Source organism: Lagenorhynchus albirostris, chromosome 2 (assembly GCF_949774975.1).
Source record: "Lagenorhynchus albirostris chromosome 2, mLagAlb1.1, whole genome shotgun sequence".
In the NCBI taxonomy this organism is placed as follows: domain Eukaryota; kingdom Metazoa; phylum Chordata; class Mammalia; order Artiodactyla; family Delphinidae; genus Lagenorhynchus; species Lagenorhynchus albirostris.
The window spans coordinates 34,352,063-34,377,863 of NC_083096.1; the positions used below are offsets into that span (position 1 = coordinate 34,352,063).

The 25,801-nt window shown below is 54.7% G+C and overlaps 1 protein-coding gene across 1 annotated transcript; it reads right to left on the bottom strand.

The window, feature by feature from the left end:
• Positions 1-1,803: 1,803 nt before the first annotated feature.
• SLC45A3 (solute carrier family 45 member 3) lies at positions 1,804-20,423 on the bottom strand. Its single transcript, XM_060142102.1, has 5 exons — positions 20,315-20,423; positions 8,359-8,769; positions 6,758-7,543; positions 5,728-5,993; positions 1,804-3,580 (listed from the first exon to the last, which is right to left on the bottom strand). The coding sequence occupies exons 2-5, from the start codon at positions 8,528-8,530 to the stop codon at positions 3,143-3,145; spliced, it is 1,662 nt and encodes a 553-aa protein (XP_059998085.1). The 5' UTR covers positions 8,531-8,769; positions 20,315-20,423; the 3' UTR covers positions 1,804-3,142.
• Between the last annotated feature and the right edge of the window lie 5,378 nt (positions 20,424-25,801).

The following is a 25,801-nucleotide window of genomic DNA, read 5'->3' on the forward strand; positions in this document are numbered from 1 at the left end:
TGCCTATGAAAAAATGGATCTAAGATATCAATGTTACTAACATCAAAAAAGGAAGACAAGCAGACAATACATATTCCCTTCTATGGAGGTACACAAACCTATTAAGTATTCTTGCAAAAACAAAAAAAAAACAAATCTGAATAGGTCTCTGACTATAATTACCAAAATAGAAGAGCAATTACAGAAAATAGAAGGGCAATAAAAACATGTGAAATATCACTACAGGGATGCAATCAGCAAAATCCAGATGATCTATAGGACAAACAATCTAGTTCCCTTAACAAATGAATTGCAAAGAAAAAGATTAAAATTGAGGAGGTACCTGTGGATTACAAGAAATTTAAGAGACACATCAACCAACTGCAACATAAGGAACTTATTTCAGTTTGAACAAAAACTATACAAAAAAATTTATGAGACAGGGAAATGTGAACACTGACTGGATATTTGATTATACTAAGGAATTTTTTTTTTGGTCTGATAATAGCAAAGTGACTCTGTGTTTTTTTTTTTTAAATAAGTGCTTAATTTTTGAAATACATCCTGAAATATTTAGGGATGGAATATGATACCTGAAATTTCTTCAGAATTATGTAGGAGTGTACAGAGGTATTAAGTTAAACATTTAAAGGCCTGTGTCCCTCTGATGGGACAATCAAGTCTGAATCTAACCAAGCCTCTAGATCTTATTACCAGATTATGGGGGGAAAGGGGGGAAGAAGGAACATTTTAAATAACACTGAGGATACAGTCAGCCAAACGTAGAACATAGACAATTTTGTAGGAAAAATGGCTGTTTCTTCACCAATGAATGGCATTTAAAAAAAAAAGAGGGAAACTGTTAGAGATTAAGAGAAACCTAAGAAGCATAACCACTAAATGCAAATTAATAGTTGTTTTTCTTCGATCTTGATTTGAACAAACCAGCTGTAAAAAGACATTTTCAAGGCAATTGGGGAAAAATGTACATGGGCTGGGTAATTGATGATAAGGAATTACTGTTTGTTGAATATATTCATGGTATTGTGATCAAGTTGTTTAAAAGTCCTATTTCTTAAAGATACATTCTGAAGTATTTTCAGGTGAAGTGAAATTGTATCTGCCATATGCTTTAAAAATACCCCCCGGGGGGGGGGTGGGTAAGGGTGGGGGAGGGAAAATAGAGGAAATAAAAATGGCAGAATGTTAATAAATGTTGAAGTTGGGTTCATTATCACCAGGCTCATTTATTGTGTATGTTTGAAAACTAATAGAAAGTTAAAACAGAACATTTTAAAAATAAAGCTAGTCCTTGCCTAGGGTGTTAACTATACTGACCACTTGAATTTAAGGGACAGGAAGGCCGGTGAAGTTTGGAGGGATGAGGAAATGGCAAGGCTGAGAAGACTGACCTTGACTTGAGCCTGGCAGGAAGGGTGAAGGAGGTGGGAAAGGGTGGGAACCGAGGCACAGTGGTGTCCAATCCTCACCCATACATGCCAGGGGCTTCCTATTGCTGTGGTTGATAATGGGTGCTTGCTCCATCTCCTTGGCCACACCGCGAGCCATTTGAGAAGGAAAATGCCCCCACTCTCTATACTTCTTACTCTCCCGCCCTCTCCCTCACCTTCAAAGGGACGCCCCAATTCTGGGGAAGCACAGCCACACCCAATCGCCAAAGGACAAAAGAGTGTTGGTCTATGGCTCCACCTGCTGGTGGTGCTGGGAACTGAAGCTGCCAAAAAACGGTCCTGATGAGAAGGAAGCTGAGGATAATTTGAGAGAGATTTGGTCTTTTCCGCTCAGAAAAGACACAAAGACCAATTAAACATATAAGAAGGCTTTAATTTCATCACCATAAACATTATACTCTGATTGCTCACATACAGTATAAAATATTTACTCCACTAAATAAATAAGACATAACATTATTGCAAACAGCACTTAAAGCCCCCGGAGATAAGACCTCCTTAGCCCAGGCAGGGGGTGCTCCTGAGTTTCTGTGCTAGATTCCCCAAGCACAGATATGCCCTGGGGGCTGAGACGGATAAAGGCTCAAGGAGCCACACTCTGTGCTTCTGGTCCCAAAACAGCCCCAAGGAGAGGGCTGTGGAGCCAGTGGGGAAAGGTGGGGTTGGGCAGCTCCTTCATCAGCCCAGTCCTAGAGGGAGCAGAGGGGAGCTGGGGGGGCGGCAGGGCCAAGAGGGGAGGTGAGGCTACGGAGGCTGCTGAGACCTGAAGCCCCACCCTTCACATTTCCCCAGCCCTCCCCGCCTTGGGTAACAGGATTTGGGATATCAGTTGGGGTAAGCAGAGCTTCCAGGCTCAGGGTTAGGCAGTTCTGGGGCCAGACCAATCACTCCAGGAGAAGGAGATTCTGACAATTCTCAGCCCAATAACCAATCGTCTCAGGGGACCTAGTCATTAGGGATCTCATCCTACCCAACCCCTAAACACCTTGATTCCCCTTCTACTTAAATAAATAAGTTAATTATTTAAAAACCCGTGTCCCTGTGATGGCAACACAGGCGCCAACAAGCCAAATCCTAATAAAATGCAGGGGAGGGGGAACAGGAGAGAGGTGGCGCTGTGGGGCTAGGCAGCTTCCCTTCTCCCCTCGGGACCGCGTCCCCCAATAACTTTCATACTTTCAAATCCTGTAGAGGAGCCGTTTCACATCACAAACTCCCATGCAAGAGCGACACTGGGAGAACCTATGGGATAAGAGGCCTTGGTTGTAGGAGACGAGGTGGCTGAGTTCACTCAGCTCCCCAAATCCCTTCTCTGGGTATTTCTCAACCAGGACACTAGCTGTTAACCCTGAGCCTGGGTGATCCCCCGGCAGAGTCCTGCATTCCAGTGCACAGAGTTAATTAAATGCCCTGCCCTTCTTTCCTTGTGGAAGTCCAGACTAAAGCCTGCTGGAGAGCTTCCAGTCAGCCAGCCCTAAAGACTGAGGAGAGGTGGGAGGGAAGAAGCCCCAGTCCCCTACTTGTGCAGCTATACACCTCACTGCCACAGGGCGGCAGCAGAGAGCCACACCACTTTGGCAGCAATAGAAACTGGAAGGCCAGCCCACAGCCCTACCGGGCCAACGGGGGACTGGAATAGGGAGAGCTGGGACCCAGTGAGGCAGGTCCTCCCTCAGTGGGTTGGAAGTACTCTACACAGAGTATTTGGCCAAGTCGCTCTTGTCAAATACCACCTGTGTGACAAAGTAAATGGCAACCAGACCCAGACCTGCAGCCGACACCATATAGGCAGTGACAGACTGGCTGAGCTGAACAATGGAGCCCATAAACAGAGACGGGGCCACCTGGGACAGCAGGAAGGCACTGTCCAGGACGGCAAGGTCCAGGCAGATGCCCCGGCCCGGAACAACCCTGGCCTCCGGTGGCTCGCCCACCACTGCACGCATGGAGACATCGCAGGCAGAGGCTCCGCAGAGTGCAGGTGGAGGAGGGAGCAGGCCGCTGCCTCCAGCACCCGCGTGTCCATTGGGGAAGGGAGATCCGGCCTTAGGGCCCGGCGAGAAGCTGGTCATCAGGCTGTCCTCACTGGTACCACCTCCATCATCTCCGCGGTATTTGGGCAGGAAAACCTGGGGGGAGGGGAACACACAAGGACAGGTATGTACCCAAGCATGGGATCCCCCAACTAGGAGAACAGGCCCTGGCCTTTATCCCAGGGGCTAGAAGAAACCAGGCACGAGGCCTTAATGAAAATCGGGCAGCAGGTCAGAAAACTGAGCAGACCTTGCTTGGTCCGGGTCTAGTGAGGATTCTCCTCAGAAGGGGGGCAGGGGGGCAGGAGGGGACATCTGAAACCAGAAGTCTAGGTCTCCTCTAGCCTCTCCTAGAATCAGTAAGTGACAGACAAACTCAGTACTGCAGGTTAGGAAGAGAACAGAACCCCAAGGAAAAGGAAAGACACAGAAGAACGAAGACAGGTGGGCAGAGAGACAGGTCAGAGCAGAGGAACAAAGTCCAAAGGTGGGGCCCCGAAGGCCCCAAAGCCCCACACAGATGCTCCTAACCCTCTTCCTTCTGCCCCTACCACCTCACTACTGGGACACCCTTGTCAACCTCCAGAGAGACCAGAGAAAGACGCTCCCTTCCCACTGTGGGTCCCAGGCCCAGGCTATAGTTGCTGCCCTACTGTGAGGTCTGCGGCCCCAGCCTGGGGCAGGGAGGGTCCTCAGACTCAGCCTAGAGGAAGCGAGGAACAGAAAGAATCGCCCTCTTCCCGACTCCCATGGTCCAGCTGTGCTGAGGCCGAAGCCTTCTTGTTCCCTCTCACTGTCTGCCTTGGATCAGTGTGACCTGCCCCTGCCCTGCCCGCCATGTCCCAGAGCCTCCCTCCTATCTAAGGACGAGGCCAGAACTCATCTGACCGCTTTTCCAAGGCCCACTAGTGCCTAACACAGAGCTCTCAGGGTCAGCTGCATTAGCGCTGGGAGCCACAGCAGAGCTCAAGCCTGACACCAGGGAATCCCAAGGCTCGTGGTGCAGCCAGAAGTGGACAAAGCAGACGTAGATGGGGTGCGGGGCCAACCATGCCTGGAACCTCACCTCCTGCCTGCCACCCCACAAAAGATCAGTGTGGCTGAAGCTTGGAGAGGCCCCTGGGGACAGACGTGTTCTCAGCCTGAAGGGAAGACCACCAGCTCGGCACGTTCCCTGGCACATGCCCAAGCCTGGCTTCTGGACACCAGCCCAACCAGGGCGGGAGAGCGTGGAGGATGATGAAGGTTCTCAATGCACTGACAGGGGACTCGGAGACCAGCTTCCCCCAACCCAAAGCCCCACCTCCACCCCCAACCCAAAGCCCCACCTCCACCCCCACCCCTGCAGCTACCTATTCGCTTAACCAGCCTCGCAGTTACCCCACCCATGTCCTACAAGGGGCAGACTATGTCTTTCCTACAGTCTAGAAGCCAGGCTGCATCTCTTTTTCCTTGGGACGCCCCAACTTCTTGCCCTCTGGGCAGAGCTCTGCACCCAGGGCTGTAGCTCAGTGAGGCCAATGGAGACAACAAAGGTGACCACACAGCCTGGTCAGGAGGCTTCCCAGAGAAGGGGGCCCCTGGAGGGGCTGGTTAGTGTGGGGCTGAGCAGGAAGGAGGCCCCCCAACTTACACAGTGCCCAGGCGAGCGGTGTCAGGCGCATCAGGCTCAGAGATCCGCCATGGGGGCGGGGGGAGGGGACGAGGCAAAGGAGTGAGGCAGGAAAAGAAAAGAGAGAATTAAACAGAAAAGGAAGACAAACCAAAAGAGGGGAAGGGGCGGTAGGGAGCTTTCCCCATCTCCGAAACCAAAGCAAGGTTTGGGTCACTCACAAGGTCCCCCCGGAATAAGGAGAGGCGTGGCCCACACCAGACCTTTCCCACTCACTGGCTGCTGAAGCCGGGTGCCCCAGAGGTCATCTGATCCAGTCCCCTGCCTCTGCACAGAACAACTCAGCCCTGACTGAGGCCTTCTGCTAGCCTGATTCTTCAGGATTTCCAGAGAAGGATTTCACATTTCCTGCAATCATCCACTTTAAGTGCTTTATAGTCCTGACACCAGGAAGTCATTCCCAGAATCTAATCTACACCCTCCTTCCGCAGCCCAAGTCTCTGGCCCTGGGGCTACAACAGGCTTCCTCTCTGATCAAAGAATTCCTTCTCTAGCTTCTCTTGCCAGACACCGGTCCTGGGCTGGTCAGCTGCCCCTCCACCCCACTCCACTCAGCGGCCAGGGCGAGTACCTGCTTCTCCCGGTGATAGAGGGACGCTAGCGTGTACGGCAGGATCTGCAGGGCAGAGAAGGTGAACCCAGTGAGGGCAGCTGAAGCGGTCACCACCACCACGCTGCGGGACAGGCACGTGGCGCCGGCAGCCACGGGGAAAGCCACAACGCTGGCCAGATAGACTGCCCGGGTGCCGAATCGCTGCACCAGCCGGTCCATGACCAGAGAGAAGAGCAGGGAGATAGCACACTGCAGGAACAGCCCCAGGCTGCCCATCCGGACCCCTGGAGTGGGGAGGGGGAAGAGGCCATCAGACAGGGGGTAGGGAAAAAGGACCCAATACCATGAGGGGGGAGGGGTGCTCAGAATCAGGAGCCACAGGCACCTGCTGCCCAAGACCTGCTATTTTCCGGAACTGCTCCCCAGCATCCCCCGCCCTGCCCATAGCAACGGGGGTGTAAGTTCTTCCACTTATTTTCCGGAACTGCTCCCCAGCATCCCCTGCCCTGCCCATAGCAACGGGGGTGTAAGTTCTTCCACTACCTCAGGGAATGTGGCCAAAGCCACGGGCTAAGGGCAGAGGAAGATGTTCTAAGGGCTGGCTGTGCTCAGCCTGTCAGGAGAGGTAGAGGGAACACAAAGACATTTCTGCTCCAAGATAGAATTCCAGACGCCTGAGCTGGAAGGGGCTGGCAAGGCGATTTGGAAAGTCAGTAGGGGAGCAAAGGGCACACTGAAGTTCGGGCCAGGCGAACCCAAGGCCCAGCTTCTGGACCTTAAACAAGCCCAGCCTCGTCCTCCATCAAGTTGGGGCAATGCCTGATCAAACTCCCCGATCAGCCCAAGGCCCTGCTGCGACTGCAGCAAAGCCACTCGCTCCTTGAGCAGCTGCACACGCAGGCTGCACACGGGGCCATCGGCCTGATGGGGAAATCGGGGCCCAAGGCACAGCTTCCAGCCCAGGCACAGGCTGTGGGCATCTCCCTGCACCCGAACATCCACGGGAGGGCAGCTCCCACAACAGGGCCCCGGGCTGCCAAAGCCTTACCTTCATCATAGTGTCTCCGGGCCTCGGTGCCTGGCTCAGCCCTGGGCACACCCTGGTATAGCCCCTCGCCCACAAAGTCTGTGTAAAACAGTGTGAAGGTCATGAATGCCATCCAACTGCACAGCTCGGCCACGAAGAGTCGGCGTAGGGTGCGAGGCATGCGGCAACAGAGCTGGTGCAGCCGGGGAAAGAGGGCGCGCAGGTTCCAGAAGGCCAGGCGGGCGTGGCACGGGCAGCAGTGGGGTGGGACAGACGGGACCGACAGCCCTTCCACGGGCTCGGCTGGGCCCAGCGCTGCCTCCTCAGCCACAAACAGTGTGGCTGCCATGCACGTGAGGAAGATGAGGGCGAGCAGACCGAAGAGGCACTCTTCCTGGGTGCCCAGGTAGGGGGCCAGGGCACTGGCATCCCAGTCGATGGCAGGCAGAAGGTAGCCCAGGCAGCCCCCCAGGCTGATCATGAAGGCGTAGACGGAGAACGCCTGGCGACAGTGGTCTGGGTCCCGGAAGAGGTCAGAGAGGAGGGCCTCCAGCGGCGTGAAACACACCTGGCCACAGAAGTCCAGCAGCCCCACGCCCAGGATCAGCAGCGCCAGCTCCAGGGGCCTGGTGTCCGGGCACAGCAGCCCCGCCAGCCGGCCGGCCCTCGGGATGAGGAGGAGGCTCAGCAGGACGCCCAGGGACAGGGCCCAGATGAAGGGCCTCCGGCGACCATAGCGCCCACGCCAGTGGTCGCTGGCCGAGCCTAGGAGCGGGACCGAGACCAGACCCAGCACCGGACCGATGCCTGCAAGGAGGGCAAGTAGTATGAGCTGGAGGCTGGGGCCCAGAAGGGGCAGGGGGAAGGGTACCAACTGCCTCGAGAAGGATGGAAATGAGGATGATATCCCACGGAGGGCCCACTGTGTCCTGGGGCTGTGCTGAGTACTTCACAGGACCCCAATTTACTGCTCACAACTAGGATCACTGGTGCCCCAACTGACCGGTGATCGCTGTGCAGAGGCACGGTTTCAACGGGCAGTCGGACCCCAGAGCCTGTCATCCTGACAGAGCCCCCTCTTCCTGGGAGTCACATGATGGTGACATTTGCCCTCCGTGGCTTTTACAGAATTCGGCCGCAGTTAGGAGCCCAGCCCCTGCCCTAGCGGCAAGAAAGAGCCCTGGCAGTGGGGGCCGAGGGTGGTCCCGACCCTCCTAATCAGCAGCTAAGCTACCGTCCAGCGGCCTAAGTCACCTGACGGCTTATTAGCTTCCATCATCCTCTCTGTGAAATGGGTAACCTCAAAGCGTTGCTGCAGGAATTAAATGAGACCACAGATAGGAATTACAAAGGGCAGTTTCTCCAGTGTCTCCTGTGGGCCATGCATGGCGTAGGGACCAGAGATACAGAGGTCACCAGGGAACGTCCCTGTACCCTTTTGTTTCTCTCAGACCCCCTCAGCCCAGGGTCACCCCCTCCCCAGCCAGGCTGACCCACCAGGCTCAGGGACAGCAGGCAGCCACCTCTGCCTCCAAGCAGCTCTTTGAGCAGAGGCCCTGTCGCCCTACTTCCCCAGGGGACACATATCTGGAGCAGGAGAGAAGGAGGATGTAGGGACTCACCCAGCACCATGGTCATGAACTTCTCCTCTACCCCCACTTCCAACAGCAGGGGTGGCACGTAGGTGATACCCGCAGCCAGGCACACCTCCAGGCCGAAGGTCAGCAGGTTGACCAGCAGGAGCTGGGCTTTCCGATGCCGCAGCAGGCGGCTCACCCCCAGCCTCTGGACCATGATGCGCCAGGCGGGTAGGGCTCCGGCCTGTTCACACACTCCAGGACTGCTCCATCTCAGCCTTGCTCCAGACGCCTAGGCCTCTCCTCCTCGCTGCCACCGACCGCGTAGGACTCAGCCAGAAACCCATTTCTGCGGGCCCTCCGTGCAGGTCTAGTTTCTCAGCCATGCTAACCGCCTGTCTGTCGTCGTGGGGTGCCTCAGTGGGGACATAACTCAATACTCAGATCCTAAAAGAGCTGGGACAATCACACACACAGAGATTCCCGTGAATCTGATCTCCAGGATTTGCTCTGAATTCTGAATCTTGTTCACTCCCGGGCTGATGGTGTGGCCCTGCCACCCAGGTGTCACTCCCTACTGGCCAATCAGGAAGTGCATGTTAATACTAGCCTAAGGTTGACATATTCATAAGGTAAATATGATTTTTAAACCTCAGTACACTCCAGAGCCAACTAGATGTCAGTAATTCTCTGTTTTGGAATATCTTTGCAATTGCCCTTGTTTCCTAGTATTGAAGGAAAAAAAAAATCAAACCAACTGAATTCCCAGTTCCCGAGGCACTGTTTACCAAGGTGCCCCCTGGAGACCCTCTGCCAGGCCTGGTTTGTTCGCTTTTCTCTCTCTACTTCCCAAAGCTGGGCTGTTCAATTCCCCTTCGTTAAGAGTCACACTTCCTCTTCCATACTACCTGGCCACAAGCCATGCTGCACCATAACTCCACCCCAAGGACGAGGGCAAGGAGGAAGACCAGAGAGGCTGTGGTTCGTCGGGTTGGGTTTTAACCTCTCACTGAAACCACTTAAAAAGCGCTCCCCAGGCTTCCCTGGTGGCGCAGTGGTTGAGAGTCCGCCTGCCGATGCAAGGGACACGGGTTCGTGCCCTGGTCTGGGCAGATCCCACATGCCGCGGAGCGGCTGGGCCTGTGAGCCATGGCCGCTGAGCCTGCGCGTCTGGAGCCTGTGCTGCGCAACGGGAGAGGCCACAACAGTGAGAGGCCCACGTACCGCAAAAAAAAAAAAAAAAAAGCGCTCCCCGGGAAGAACCTAGGCCTGAAAACCTCTACCTTGAGTTTCTCTCCATGCTCAACGTCCATGGGGAGGACATATTCCCACACGCGCTGCTCAACTGTCAGGGGACAGTGGGACCGGTCCCAGGTTCCAGCCTCACAGGGGCATGAAACCGCACCACCTGGCGGCCACTGCGATGATGTCAGTGACCCCGGGGCAGACTTCCTCTCTCCCCACCTGGCTCCACTCTCAGCAGACGTCCCCACAGCCCTTCCTGCTAGGCCTCCTGTGCAGACACATCCCACCAGGGGAGTACCCACCCTGGGTCCTCCACCCACAGGCAGTGGGCCTCCAGGTCTTGCTTCCTGACTGTGGCACCCACTGCAGTCCGCTCTTTACAAGTGACCACAAAAGAGGGGAAATCAAGTCAGCTATGCAGAGAAGGTATAGAGGGTGGGGCCTAGTCCCCCAACCTGTCATCCATCCCATGGCGGCGTAGACGGGTGGACAGAGCTTCACGCCACTTATGGCTGGAGTCTGGAGTGCCCTCCCCGGCCTCACCGACTCAACCCCATTGACACTGTTGAAGAGCACTGCTCCTGTGCAAGGTTTACTGCCAAGGGCCTGGGCCCACCCGAGAGCCTTCCTGGAGCAGCCTCGGCCCTCACTCATGCCCTCTTCCAATCTCAGCAGCTCATGACTTGGTGCTTCAACTTCTTTTATCGTTTCAAATATCACTAAGCCCCGGAGGGACTTTTGTGTTACGAAGCATGTTGTAGGTTGCTCTCTGAGCTGTGCCACAAAAAAACAGACGGCCGTCAATCCTGGGTAAGATGTGTCCGTTCCGTAACTGCCTTCCAGGGCTTTGCAGCTTATAGACCAAGGAAGGGACTTCAGACAAGGCTAGGCAGCCGCCTCTCCCAAGTTCCACCAAGTCTGGGAGGGCCTTGGAGACTCACCTGCCCTGGGTTTTAAAGGGACCAGGTCCTCCCTGAGTAAACAGACTTTATCAGACGCAGCCTCTCCCACAACATGCACCCAAGCCCTGGTTGCTCCCTGTGGTTTAAATAAATTGCAGCTCTCCAGCAAACGTTAATCACCCCACCTGACTTACTCCCTCCCTTAATCCAGCTCCCCACTCCCAGCACCAAGCAGGACCTCCACAGCCCACGAGGGAGAAAGGCAAAATCCTCCTACAGTCCAGCGCCTCCCCCGCCCAGCTGCTTCCCCTTCCCAGTCCCTCTCTCCACCCCCAGAGGTGCTTTACCCAGTGACCAGGGGCTGGGCCAGGTAAGGAATTCCTTGAAAGGAGTTGGGTAGGAAGTGGGCGGGCTCCAGCCCTGCTCTGCACCCCTCTCCTCTTAGGTTGCTGAGCCCGTCCTCCCTCTTTTGGGCACTCTCGCCACCACGGACTTGACTCTTCCCAGCCCAGAAGTGCCCGAGAAAAGTCCAAGCCCATAAGAATACTCTCCCTTCCAAAGTCCCCCCTTTCTCCTCCTTACAGCTTCCCCAGTGCCCCAACCTCCCCCACTGCATCCCCACCCCAGCCCTCACGTGGAAGAAACTACAGAGGACACCCATAGCACAAGCTCACGTCACCAGCGGCCCCTCCAGGGCCTTCTTCCCAAGGACACAAACAGAAAAGCCCAGGCCCCAGGGTCCCAGGTTCAGAGGGGAGCAGGAAGCAGTTTGTCACACCCACTCCAATCTACAGCCCCAGGGCACACTTCTTCCCAAAGCTTGAAAGTGACAGATCCCCGTTGGGTCCCTCTGTTTCAGGGGCTCCCCCGCCTCCTCAGGAATACAGACGGGGAAACAGGATCCAACCCTCCCCTCCAGCCTCAGAGATGCTTCTGACTCAGATCCTCCTGCCCCACTGCTCCTGGAGCGCCCGGTCCGGCAAACAGAAGCTCAACCAGAAGAGCCAGCCCCTGAGTGCTCACCTGGTGGGGAGGGGGCGGGAAGAGGAGGGAAGTGGAGGTACCTGAAAGGGGGAGTCTGGCCTAACCTTGTGAAAGCAGCCTTCTAAGGAGGACAAGTCCCTCTCAAGGTCCAAATATCTCCCCCCTTTTCTGGGCCCCCTGATAACGGGACAGCAAGAAAGCTGGAGGAAACCCGAGACTTCTGGGAACCTTTAGGGAGCTCTGCTCCAGGCCATCTTCCCTCACCCTTGGGGGAGCAGAGCTCCAGCCCTGGGAGACTGAGAGCCGTGGGCACGTTCGGGGAACCTGCATTTTACCTACCCAGCTCCGGACACCGGGAGACTTCGAGTGCACCCCCAGAGCAGGCTGTAGGCTCCACTGCAACTCTCCAGCACCCACCCTAGCATGAGAAGGGGCCTGGGAAATGCTTACCTACAGGATAGACGGCTGAAAGCAGCCTGGGAGTGGGAGGCGGAAGAGACAGGAAAGACCTAATGCCTGCCCCCATCCCCCCACGCACCAAGGAAATTCCAGCCCGACCCCCAGAGGGGGCAGCTCTCCTAAGGGTTCAAAGGTGGTGAGTGGATGGGACAGAGCCTCCCGGGCTGGAATGCCGCATCCCTGCCCACCCCGCTACCTCAGCAGGGAGCACAGGGAAATGAAACTGAGCAACAGGAACAAACTTGGCCTGAACTTTCTCCAGAATTCAAGAGTGGAGGAGGCAGGAGGAAAGGCACCTCCTGGTAGCTCCTCTGGGAAGGGAGTGTCAGATGGATATATAAAGAGGCCTTTGAGGGCTTTCAAAGGGGCTCCTGACACCCCTCGCGGCTGAGGTGGAGCTGGGGGAGCAGATTCCCTCCGCTGAAGGACAGAGGTCAGAGGGAGCCGGGCTGGGGGCAGCCCCGCAGCGGGCCAGTGTCAGGCAGCAATTCTATGGCCTCTTTATGCGGGCCAGCGTCCCCACAGCCGGCCAGGCACATCAAACGGCCGCACCCTGACCCTGCGAGCCTACGACCCTGCGTCCTCCCTCCACACTCACAAAGACTGTGCTCTTTCTCACGCGGCCACTGGGAAGCCCCTCCCTGCAGAGAGGGAAACTGGGGATGGGGTAGGCCAGCCACGAGGAATAATGACTCAGGTGCAGAAAGGGGTGGGGTCACTCCAGGCCAATCTCCCTAACGCACACCCCAGCCCGGGCCATCTGGCCCAGGCCAGGACTGCAGGTGGGGAGGAGCCCACAGGTAGAGGACGTGAGACTGCACGGGAAGGGGGACCCCTGTTCCTCCACAGCGGGCTGGACCCCAGAATCTCATTCCAAGTTGTGCTCTCCCAGATCCTCTAGGTTGGGGGCACAGAAGAAGTCCTAGGGGACCAGTGCCCTTGGCCTTACATCGTGAAAACCCAGCATACGGCACTCCCAAAATGAGCTCTGCCCTCACGGCAGGTCCACAGGAGTCTTGGGACAGCCCAGAAAGAGCCTGCGCTGGCCAGACAGCAGACGGGAAATGAACATCCTTGTGAGTAAATGAGCTCTCCACCGTGACAGACCCCCTCGTCAGGGATGCTGAGCTGTGGGAATTTCTGCCTGGGCAGCTAGGGAGAGCGGGACACAGGACTAGTCTAAGCACGGCTTCCATGCCTTCCAACACATATTTCGTCTTTGATTCTCTGAGCTCAAACGCGTACCTCCAAAGAAGCAAGGGTCTGCTCCCCCCAAGCCTACCCTACCGAAGGCAACAGTGATTTGCACGAGGAGCGAAGACCCACAACCTCCCAGTGCTCCCACAGACACCTGAGAACCCCACTCAGAGTGCAACCTCTCCACCCCGACATCAGCAGAGAGAAGGCCCCACCCCCATCCAGACTTGCTCCCTAGCTCCTGCCTCCCCAGGGCCCAGAGGCCAGGGATTTAGAGTCCGCCCTGCGGCGCTGCCTTTTCTTCCCTCGGACTGGAAGGCTTCTGCTTAGCAGCTTGTCAGAGAGAGTGAGGGGCTGGCAGGCCGGGGACACAAAGGGGGATTAGGGAGAAACCTCTCGGCCTGCAGAGTAATCCATCAAACTCCCTCCCGGCTGCCAGCACCGGCCCCTTCCCGCTCGATTCCCCTTCCAGCTGCTGCGGGCCCCCACCCCCTCCAGCTCCCGAGCCCCGCCACACTGGGCAGCAAAGAGAATCCCAGTCCCGGGGGGCGCAGAGGGGGCACACTGCAGACACTGGGAAAAGGGCAACGGCTCCCTCCCCCCGCTCACCCTCAATGTATGAAAACCCAACAGGTGGCAGTGGCTTGGAGGGAAGTTGCTTTTGTTGCCCCGTCTGAGAGCCCCAGCCCAGCTTCTGAAAGGAAACACATGCCAGAGGAGGTTGGGGGAAGGGGAGGGGAAAGGACAGCGGCCAGTCCCTGGAGCCTGCTCCGATCTCCCCTCCCCTCTCCAGTCCAGCGACAGGAATTCTGGGGCTGGCCTGACCCTCACCTTGGCTGGTCTAGGCGAAGCACCCCTCCCAGAATCACGTGGCAACCCCCTGCGGGTGGTCAAAACAGACACACATCTGACTCCAGGCAACTGTGTCTCCCAATCAGACTTCCTTTCCGCAAACAGCTACGACCCAAGGTCACTTGGGGTCACCTTGACCAAGTGCCCTCCAAACCAAGACAATCCGTATTCTTCAACCTGGAGCTCTCTCCCACCCCAGGTGTCACAGGCCTCGGAGCCCAGACATTCCCGAACCCAGTGCATTCTATAGGGTGACCGAGGTCTGGCATGGGTTTGCATGCCATCTCCATATGTCACTGTAACTATGTGACCTTGTTAACTGACCTCCCTAAACCTCAGTTTCCTCATCTGCAATTACTAACAGCAGCTAACACTGAGGTTTACTGCATGCTAGGCCCTCTTCCAAGCGTTTTAATCTTCCAACCGCCTGACGAGGCGTGTACGATGAGTATACCCATTTGACAGGCGAGGCAACTTAGCTTAATACCACCAACTTCCTAGTCGTGTAGTGTGTCTGGAGGAAGTATGTGGAAGTTTCTGGCAACCACTTCTTCAGTTGTCTGGGCTTCCTCAGCCGAGAAACTTGGGAGGGGGTTTCTCATTCCCAACAGGAGCAGCAGAGGTCGGAGGGGGACCAACACCGATTCTCTTCTCAGCTTCCATCCCCCTCACCCACGTGCCTCCCACCCGGGCACTAGTGCCTCTTTCAGCCCCCAAAGGCAAGAGGAATGCCAAAAATGTAAATGCGTCCCCAGGTGCTGGCCCGGCAGGTGAGCAGAGGTCACTCAGCAGACCTGCCTGGTGCTGGAGGCTGCAAAGGGAAAGGGAAGGTGGGATAAACAAGCCCAGTGAGGAGACAGGGTGGTTCCCAGCCACGGGGAAAATAATCACGGCGGCTGACACCTGCTAACCGTCCAGGAGGTGTCTGCATGTACCTGCCAAACCTTCTCTAATTCATACCATTTGTACAATCCTACAAATTATTTAATATTCCTATTTCACAAGGATGAAAATGGAGTCTCAGAAATTCATTAACACACCCAAAGTTGCACAGGTGAAAAGGGCTGAATGGAAAATTCAAACCATTCGAAAATTCTAGAAAGTGCACTGAAGTAGGAGCCTGGACAGTGTAGTCCAGTTTCAGCAACTCTTGTAACTGTGTAGCCTAGAATAAGCCACTCTACCTCTCTGGGACTCAGCTCCTGCACCTGTAAAATGAGAGCTAGTCTAGATGCTGTCTAAGGTTCTTTACAACTGTGCAGCCTTGTGACCTCACACCCGCGCCCCCAGCCCCAGGCAGGGCGCTCACCAGGGACAGGTGCCCACTGAGTGCTCACTGACAAGGCCACATGGCACTGGTGGGGAGGGGGGGGCGGTTATAGCCTTCCACCAATGAGAGCCAAGGAGAACCAGGTAGAGAAGGGCTCCCCAGCTGCGCTTACCCCATCCTTTACCTGCCTACACATTGCTCCAGTACAACAGAGTGCCAAGGGTCAGCGGTCACCTGAAACTGATCCGAGTAACCAAGACATCTGGGGGCAGAATTGCCCTCTTCCCTACTCCTTCCCAGAGCTGGACTCTGTTCCTGGCAGAAATCAGTAACTAAATTCTTTCTCTACTTGGGCCACAATAAACACTCTCCTACAAGGTGGGGGTAGTGGTACCAAGAAATCCCTTGGCCCAGGGTGGGGGCAGAGAAACGCAGGAGGAGAATGGGGAGCTTGGCACGTTCAGGCCACTGGGAAGTTCCCCCCGCCCCTTGCTCCCTACAGCTCCTGCAAAGTGAAACCTGAACAGCCTCCCTCCTAGTGAACTTGAACTTTGCCAGTCAGCCAGACCAGGCAGCTCTCCCCAGCCATGCACATCCTTGTCCCCTCCCTGCTGCCTGGCCTCCCTCAGAAGGTGACGGATACAGGAAGGAGGCCAGGCTCTCTCAGCGCTGCTATCCTAAGGTCTGTGACCAGCCCCATTTATCATCAGAGGGCTCTGGGCCGGACTCAGTCCTAGGGATGTGTTCTCCAAAACAGTCCACTCAGTGGTGAGCAGGGCGTGAGGGGCCTCCAAAAAAGATGTGGTTTTTTGTTGTTGTTAAAGAGCCCTACCTTGCCCACCCTTGAAGAGAGTGTACCTCAGTGCATTACAATCTCACCTTCCCCAGAGAAATGTCAAAGAGACTAAAGCCTACCAACCCACCGCTACTGAGCTCCGGGCGTGTGCAAGCCCTCTGTGAAGGGGCTGGGGATTCAGAAACAACAGACTTCAGCGCCTTCAGAAGAAGGGCTGAGGTGCAGCCAGAGCACCATGAGGTGGCACAGGGGCTGAGACCCAAGTCCTTACAGTGGGACATCTTCAGTGCCTCCAGAGCTTCCCAGAGGAGGCTGAGCCGTGAGAGACCAGTAGGTAGGAACTATGCAAAGGGTAGCTGTCTGCAAAACACAGCTGCTGGAGCCTGGGATTTCTATATGCACCCACCTCTCCTTTTAGCCCCTCCCCAGTCAGGGGTGGTGCAAAGAATACCAGACCCCAAATCATGAGACATGGGCCCAAGACGGGGCTATTCATCAGCACTGGGCCTATTTTTGCTTTCAAAGTACTCATCAGTTCCAGTGACCTCCCCTGGACCTCCTCTCCCTTTCACCTGAACCCTGTCCAGCTCAAGTCCTCCACCTCCTCCAGGGCTGCCTGGACCTCGAGCTGTCAAGGACCCCTTTCTCCCAAACCTTGACTAGTCTTCAACCTCCTTCTTGCTGGCTCATCCCAGCTTCCCAGAGACAGTGATCTCCAGAATTAACAATGAAGGGGAAAGGAACAAACTTGTACTGAGCACCTGGTCTATGCAGGCTCCTTGCTAAATATGGCGATCTCATTTAATCCTCACCATGACTTTGCAAGGTGAATATTATCATCTACATTTTACAGACACAGAAACCAAGGCCAACAGGTGAGGTATAGGCCTGTCTCCAACATCGGACGCAAGAAGCCCCACAAGTCGTTCAGGGTCAGTGACAAAACTGTGGACTTCTTCCCATGGAGGAGGAAACACAGACCACGTAGCAGAAAAAGGGATTAAACAGGAAGTTCTGGCCAGACATCAGGACCATCCCGTGATGGCTCTGTCACCAGCCCCTGCCCCCAAGCAGGGACACTTAATACACTGGACAAAGCTCCACACTCCAGCTCTATTTGCTGGGAGTCAAGTGGCATCAGCATTCAAGACACTGGGCCTGGTACCAACTGGTCCAGCCTCCACCCTTGCTATCCAACAAACAGGGCCACTGACTGTTCACAGAAAGCCAGGCTGGGTTTTTCTTCTTGACACCAGAAAGCAGTGCAAAGTATCCCAAGGGTTGTGGGGGGGTGGGGAGGACAGAGTAGAACACTCCCTCCCTCTCATACAACTTCTCCAAAAATCAGAACAAATAACCTTTTCTGCATAGAAGGCACTCAGCCTTGCAGGATATATATTCACCTCTATCGCTTCACGGCACTTTCTTCCATCTTGAGGGAATAGGCAGGGCAGGGCTTTCTGGACTGATTAAAAAACAAACCACACACAGTATTGACAGGGGAGAGACCAGGACATCAAGTCCTGGTGTGTTCTTTGCACCAGACCACAAGTTCAACTGCAAATGTGTCATTCACAGTTTATGTACAGTTGTATATGGTATCATTCCCTTGCTAAGAAACTTTGGTTCCTGAGTGTAAGCCACAATGATTGCCTCCATTGTTACCGAATGACAGCAGCTGACATTTATCAAGCTCTTTTTACTTGCAGCTGCTGGGCTCAGAGCTTTAATCAGCTCGTTGAAGCCTCACAATACTGCCAGGCAGGTACTGTTATCCTCATTTTACAGAGGAGGAAGTTGAAGCACAGAGAGGTGAAGTAACTTGTGCAAGAGGAAATGGGATTCAGACCCAGGCATCTGAGTGCTAGAGGCCAGTCTCAATGAGTCATACCTACTCCCCGAAGTCCAGGAGGCCTTGGTCCCAAAGAAACAAAGGTCTACAGGAGAACCCAAGAACAGATGCCCAGGCTGTGCTGCTGTCCACTGGGTCACAGGTGTAGATATAGTAGATATAGTTAATACCAGCTAATATTTACTGAGCGCTTGTTACCTATCAGGCACACAGTCCAGTGCTCTATATGTATGGTTTAATAAAGCTATAGTGTTTCTTTTACGTTTTAGATATATATAATTATATATTTACATATATATTTGTTCTATTTATTATTTAATAAGTAACAAAGCTACAGAGTAGATATTATCATTATTACTATCAACCCCATTTTGCAGCCAGGGATACTGAGACTTGAGAGGTTAAGTAACGTGCCCTTTGTCCCACAGCCAGTTTGGAGCAGCCAGGATACAAACACCTGACAGTCTGCGTTGTTATCCATAATGCTGTGTTATCAGGCTCCAATGGTCCAGATGATAGAGCTTAATTTCACTTTTGGAGTCCTGAGACGATCCCTGCCTCTCTGACTCCAGAGCCCTACCCAGGCTGAGAGAGGGGAATCCATGCCATCCTCCCACCACCCAGTGGCCTGGAGGTACCTCACTGGGCCACCAAGGATCACTGTCCACCTCCTCCTTCGGGACACCTCAGAGCCAGGAGGAACAGGCGAGTTCACTATACACCCCGTGAGTACGAAGGAAAACTCCCCCCACCCCGCCCCAGTCACATCTCCACTAAGGTGGGGCCTGAATGTCCACAGCTGTACGTTCACCCACAACTGTATCTGTACCTTCAGATTCATCCTGCTGACTCGAGCTCCATTTTTCTGAGCACTTTTAGAACAACAGAGTCCCAGCTCCAGACAAGCTTGTGGGGAGGAGATAAGGGAGGAATGAGAGGATGAGACCCATCCAACAAAAAGGACTGTGACCTCAAATAACTTTGTATTCACACCCTAGAAGTTGCTCTGTAGGGAAGCCTGAGGAAATCGTCAGCCTACGCTTCCTGGCCCTGCCCTCCCCACCCCCATATGCCAGCCTGTTCCCCAGGCCTTGGGCAGGTGAGTCCAACACCAAGGCTGTCCTGCTCTGAAGTGCTACGTGCATCATGAAAGGCAGCCAGAAGCCCCCAGGGCCTCACCCCAACCCCTGAGCAACGCCTTCAGGAGCCCAGCAAGGGTCACTCTAGGCCCCGGTCCACTGGCTGTGCCCGGCTGCAGACTCCAGGGCAGCAAGACAGCAGCTGGGCTATTCTTAGTCCCTGCTCCACTGGGATCGGGTCCGTGTAACAGCTGAAGGGCAAGTCCTCAGCAGGTACCCACCATGCCAAACCCCTCCCTACCCTCCACTCTGGCCCCTTGGGAAAAAAGAAAGGGGAAGGTGTGGCCCTGGGGAGCGGGGGAAAGCTGAGCAGGTCAAGGGTGTCTGTCAGGAAGAGGAAACTGATTCAGAGGCCAAGGGCAAGATCAACTGACAGGGCTGCAGCGCCTGGGGAGAACAGGAGACTACAGGAAGGACTGACCCTCACTCAGGAGCAACCCTGCGGGTCCCTGGGGCCCTCTCCAGCAGGCCTGCCATGCGTAAGCCCAGAGCCCTGAGAAGCTGTAGTGGGTGCCCAGATATCACCTCATCACACCTGTCTGCTGATCTCAGGATTCTCACCATCCCTACCTGAGCCCGGGAGGCAAGGATAAAGACACCCTCTCTTTTTCCTCCTCCCATGAGGAATAACCGAGGCGCAGGACGGGGCACACACTCCAGCCCAACTCTCTGCCCAGAGCCAAGCCCCAAGACTAACGTCCGAAAGGGCTCAGCCACCTTTCCCTCCTTAATAACCCCTCACTCCTCCCCAAGCAAGTTGGCCCGCGCCCGAGCACCCCGCGTCGTCCCGACCGCCGACCCCTTTCCCGGCTCCCAGGTCCCGGACTGTGCGCGCCACGGTGACTCATCCTGCCCCTTTCCGGTGAAGCCGAGACAAGGGAAGAAAATAAATGCAACTTTCCAAAGAAAACTCTGACGCGGGAGGCGGCAACAGGAGCGAGCGGCCGCTGTGCCCGCCGTCTGCCCGGCCCGGGGCTCCGGGGAGGCGCCTCTCCCCGCCCACCCCGCTGCCCGGCCCGGGACGCGGGGGACCCGGCGCCTCCAGCCCAGCCCGGCCCGCCTCCGCGGAGACCCGAGCACCCCGCAGCCGGCCCGGTGCAGGAAGAGGGGGCGCGCCTGGGCGCCCGCAGCCCCGTCAGCTCCCCTGGGACCCACGGGGCTGGACGCGCGGGTCCGGGACAGCCACGGCGCGGCCCCCTCCCGCGGGGCGCAAAACACGAGACACCACGGAGCTCGGCCGCGCAGCGCCCCCCCCTTCCCGCGCCGGGACCCCCTCCCCGCGGAGAAGGGCGGGCGCGCCCCTACCTGGCCGAGGCGCGCGGCTGTCACCCGGGGCCCGCGCGTGCGACCTTGCCCCCCCCCGCCTCCCCCCACGCGCGCCAGCGGGCGGCTTTTAAATCTCCAGGTTACTCCGCGGGGGGAGAGAGCATGCGCGCTGGGGCGGCCAGGAGGGGGCGGGGCGAGGCGGGACGGAGGTGGGGGTGCTGGGAGGGGGTATGAAGGGGTGGGGCTGGTACCCAAGGGAAGAAAGCGGGAGGTCTCCAAGCTGTCTTTGTAGCCGCGACCGCGACGGGCAGCCTCCGCGTGGCTCCCAGACTGCCCTATCATTACCTAGGGCAGTGCGCCGCCCCCTCGCCACCAAAACATTTAGGTGAAAGCTGCCCGGCTCCGCGGAGCGCCTCTCCTCCCCTGAGCCAGTCTGCGACCATTGCCCCCACGCGCTATTCCGGCCATCCCCCTGTCCCCGGTCCGAGCAGCACCCCACCCATCCAGGACCAGCCTTGAAAGGAGATGTCACATTCTCCCGGAGTTACTCTTCCTACGGTTTGCTGTTCTCGGAGGCATAAAGAGCTTCCTGATAGCTAACTCAGCCCTTCTTCCTGAAGTTAAAAGCCAAATTTCAGTTTTTTTTTCCTTAAGGGTGTGTATGGGGAAAGGAGGTGATACACTGACAGTAAAAAGTTCCCTTTGTCAGCTGTTGAGCAAGGTCCCAAAAGATACCTGTTTCCAGAATGCCTTGACAAGAGTGAACAATGCAAGTGGGAGATCACTGGGGGCCCAGGCTGGCCTTGGGGTGGGAGGCCCAGCTGTGTCTTTCTTCCTCCGTGGAGTTTTATTAGCGTGGAGAGAACTCCAATTTTTGTGCATTGTTGACTTGAATGCTGCAAAAATCGGAGGAAGATGGCTTTGAAGGGGAGGACCTCGTTGACTGGAGCCATGGACTGCGCACTGGGGCACTGAGCTCCAGTGCTGGCCCTGCCACCAACCGGCTGTGATGTTGGGCAAGTCCCTCCCATATTCTGAACCTTGGTAAGAAGGACTTGGCCAGAGGGTCTCTAAGGGCACCTCCAACTGGAGGCAGAGAAGAATGGGAAATCTAGAAAGGAGGGGGGAATAGTGGAGCCCTGGTGGCCGTGGGGAAGAGAGAGTGGGTGCAGGAGAGAGCAGAGGGAGAAAAACCAAGAATCTACCTTCTGGGTCACTGAATAAGTTTAACTTGAGAACGGTCTCAGCATTGCGTCTTTGGGCACACTCGCCCCCCCACCTGCCAGCAGGTGACCCTCCAGTGCCCCAGTGGCTTTCCAAAGCCTTTGGCACACCCACTTGTGGACAGCAGAGAGACTTGGGTGGAGTCCTGGGTCCCTGAGCTGGTGTCTCCTTTGCCCCAGGAAAGGGGGCAGGAGTCAGAGGGAATTCCAGGTCAGCTGGAAAGTTACTGAGCCAGGAGAGAGTGGATGGTGGTATTTTCCAGGCTTGGGGAAGGAGCACTGGGGGAGCAGGCGGGAGTTGTCCCACCTCAGAGGAATAGGAACCCTCCCTCCCACACGAGGAAAGGGGAGCAGGGCTTGGGAGAGTGAGCACACAGCCTACTGTGAGATACTGGACTCCACCCAGCAGGTCTGGCCACCTGAATAAGAAGTGCCAGGGCTCAGCCACCTTTCCCTCCTTAATAACTCCTCACTCCTCCCCAAGCAAGTTGGCCTGCGCCCAAGAACCCCGCGTCGTCCTGGCCGGCCACCGACCCCTTTCCTGGCTCACCCCTCCCTAATGCAGGTGACCCTTCTTTACCAAGCCAGTTGGATGTAGTCTCCAGGCCCCACCCAGCACAGGGTGCTGTAGGGGCTTCTGCTGGGAAGATGCTCCCTCCCCTTTTTCTGCTGGTGTAGCCTCATGTAATAATAGTTAACTTTTACTGATTGTGCCAGGCACTGTTCTAAATGCATCTCATGTATTAACTCATTCAATCCTTGTGACAACTCAAGAGATGGGTACCATTTTCAGATAAAGAAACTGAAGCAATCCCTCAGTCCAGTTACTACGACTACCACCACTACTGCTACTACTAATACAGACACACACACACTCACACACACAGAGTCTCTGGGCCCCAGAAACAAGGCAGAGGCAGCAATCCCTCATCTATCCTGACCAGTGACTTCCAAGCCTTAATGAGAGTCCTAACACCCAAACTACTCCCCACAATGCTGGGTCGTTCTGGATTAGTAACAGCTTCTCTGGGTTTCAGTTCCCCACTAAGTCAGCTGTAGGAAAACCACCACGTCCCTTTCCCTTCATCCCCGCTCCCTCCCCCACCACACAACGCACACCCTACTCCCTAGCCACTTCCCATTTATAGGAAATGGGGGATGACGTGAGGAGCAAGGGCATCCTTGGGGAACTGCTAATAGTCTGGCTGGATATTGGAGAAACCAAAGATGCCGGCAAAAATGCATTAGCAGCTTCTGCTCCAACCCCCACCCATAGCCCCTTCCCATTATCCTTGGGCTCAGAGCGAGCATCGTCCTCTTTCTACCGAGATAAGATACCCATCTGGGGCTGGGTAGCCTGGAAAAAACCTGAGAAGCCATGAAGAACCTGGAGTTCCCTTGATGTTTCCTCCTCCTCTTGCTATCTCTACCACCCAAAGGTGGTGGTCCCCTTTGAGAGGGTTCTTTGCTTCTTCCCCTGCCTGTCTCAGGATGAGGGGTCAACAGTCTCTTTAGGCATAAAGGCCATCAACAGGCCCAAATCCTCACCGTGGACTTAGAAGGGGGGAGGATCGGTCCCCTGGACACAGGAATTCCATTTCTGGGATTTCTCTTATGGCAAAATAACCAGAGATACGTATATCAGAAGTATGTACAAGATGTTCATCTCATCATTCTTTTTTTTTTTTTAAATAAAATTTATTTATTTATTTTTGGCTGCACTGGGTCTTCGTTGCTGCATGCGGGCTTTCTCTAGTTGCGGCAAGCAGGGGCCACCCCTCCATTGTGGTGTGCGGGCTTCTCATTGCGGTGGCTTCTCTTGTTGCAGAGCACAGGCTCTAGGTGTGCAGGCTTCAGTAGTTGTGGCACATGGGCTCAGTAGTTGTGGCTTGCAGGCTCTAGAGCACAGGCTCAGTAGTTGTGGTGCATGAGCCTAGTTGCTCTGCGGCATGGGGGATCTTCCCGGACCAGGGCTCGAACCCATGTCCCCTGCATTGGCAGGCGGATTCTTAACCACTGCGCCACCAGGGAATCTCTCATCATTCTTTATAAGAGTGAAAAATTAGAAACAATTTAAATGTGGAATAGTAAGCCATTGGCTAAGCAAATTACGGCAAATCCATGTAATGGAATATTATGCTGCCATTAAAAATGGTAATGACTGTAGAGAATGGACTTGAGGACACGGGGAGGGGGAAGGGTAAGCTGGGATGAAGTGAGAGAGTGGCATGGACTTATATATACTACCAAATGTAAAATAGATAGCTAGTGGGAAGCAGCAGCATAGCACAGGGAGATCAGCTCGGTGCTTGGTGACCACCTAGAGAGTTGGGATAGGGAGGATGTGAGGGAGATGCAAGAGGGAGGAGATATGGGGACATACGTATATGTATAGCTGATTCACTTTGTTATAAAGCAGAAACTAACACACCATTGTAGAGCAATTATACTCCAATAAGTATGTTTTAAAAAAATGGTAATGACATAGAAGAATTTTAACTGAATGGGGAAATGCTTATGGTATATTACCAACAAAAATAGCTGGGTACAAAATAGTGCACATAGTGGGATACACATTTTAAAAATTAGTTATAGGGGCTTCCCTGGTGGCGCAGTGGTTGAGAGTCCGCCTGCCAATGCAGGGGACACGGGTTTGTGCCCCAGTCTGGGAAGATCCCACATGCTGCGGAGCGGCTGGGCCCGTGAGCCATGGTCGCTGAGCCTGCGCGTCCGGAGCCTGTGCTCCGCAACGGGAGAGGCCACAACAGTGAGAGGCCCGCGTACCGCAAAAAAAAAAAAAAAAATTAGTTATATACTAATGCAATGTGATATTCTGGATTGGATCTTGGGACAGAAAAGGGACATAAGTGGAAAAACTGATGGAATCCGAATAAAATCTGCAGTTTAGTGAATGGTACTCCACCAGTATTAATTCTCAGTTTCGATTATTGTACTATGATGTTAACATCAGGGAAAACTTGTTGAAGGGTATATGGGAACTCTATTGTCTTTGCAACTTTTCTGTAAATCTAAAATTATTACAAACTAAAGAGTTTTAAAATTAGGTGTATATCTATAGAAAAGAAATGATTTAAAAAAGACACATAACCAAAAGCTGAATACTGGTTTTCAATGAACAGAACGGATGATTTTGAGGGGAGGAGGCACTAGGGAAATTTTTCTGTATCTCCAAATCTATGTGGATCATAAATTGCTTTCGTAAACAGAAAAAAAAGAATCAATAAATATTAGTTTTTAAAGGAAAAAATAAAACGAAGGAGGAAGAAAGAGGAATGAGAAATCACCCCTGGGCTGCTCCCCAGTGTGGACTCTTGCACCTCATTTCTGTTCAGAGGGTTAGGGGTTGGGGAGATCAGGGACCAGAGAAGGAAAACCACCCCCAGGGCCTCCTTAACTGAGACGTTTAGAACGGATTGGGTGAAGAAATAAGATGAAGCAGCTTGAGAAGGGTGGAGGGGGTCTACCCTCGTACTTGGACGGTATTTCCACCATCACCAGCACTCCGTGGGCACAGTGAGGAGGATATTGAAACCACTGAAAGAACTGGACAGCTGCACCTTCCCTCTCAAACCTCAAGCTTGGGAATGACCATGGCCTCTAGGTCCTGAGGTCCTCCGTACTCCCCCCTGACTATCACTGCTACAAGGCAGAGCCTTAAAATTGCTGGCGAATGAGGTCCCCCACCTCGCAGCTGGGGACAGTCCAATCTGAGTGGTACCCCACGCAGGGAAGTTTTTAAAACAACAACAAACACCTTCAAGGGTACTTTCTTCAGGAAACTTCCCTCTGACCGTGAAAGAACAGAAATTCTTTTACGAAGAGAACTTTCCTCTGGATTTAAACCTCCTTCTGAGTCCTCCCCGTGCCCCACCCAGGTCCATGGGGAACTGGGGGAGAGACCAAAATTACCTCCAAAGCAGAGAAATCCAGCTGAGTGGGGAGCAGAGGGAGGGAAATGTTGAGCCTGTTCTTCCATGGAAAGGTGTTGGCTTTTCCAGGCAACAGCAAAGTCACTGTCAAAAGGGAACGGCTTCAGGGCTTCCCTGGTGGCGCAGTGGTTGAGAGTCTGCCTGCCGATGCAGGGGACACGGGTTCGTGCCCCGGTCCGGGAGGGTTCGTGCCCCGGAGCGGCTGGGCCCATGAGCCATGGCCGCTGAGCCTGCCCGTCCAGAGCCTGTGCTCCGCAACGCGAGAGAGACCCGCGTACTGCAAAAAAAAAAAAAAAAAAGGGGAATGGCTTCAGAGGGCCAGCCAGCCTAGACCAGCGGAGAGAGTCACGGGG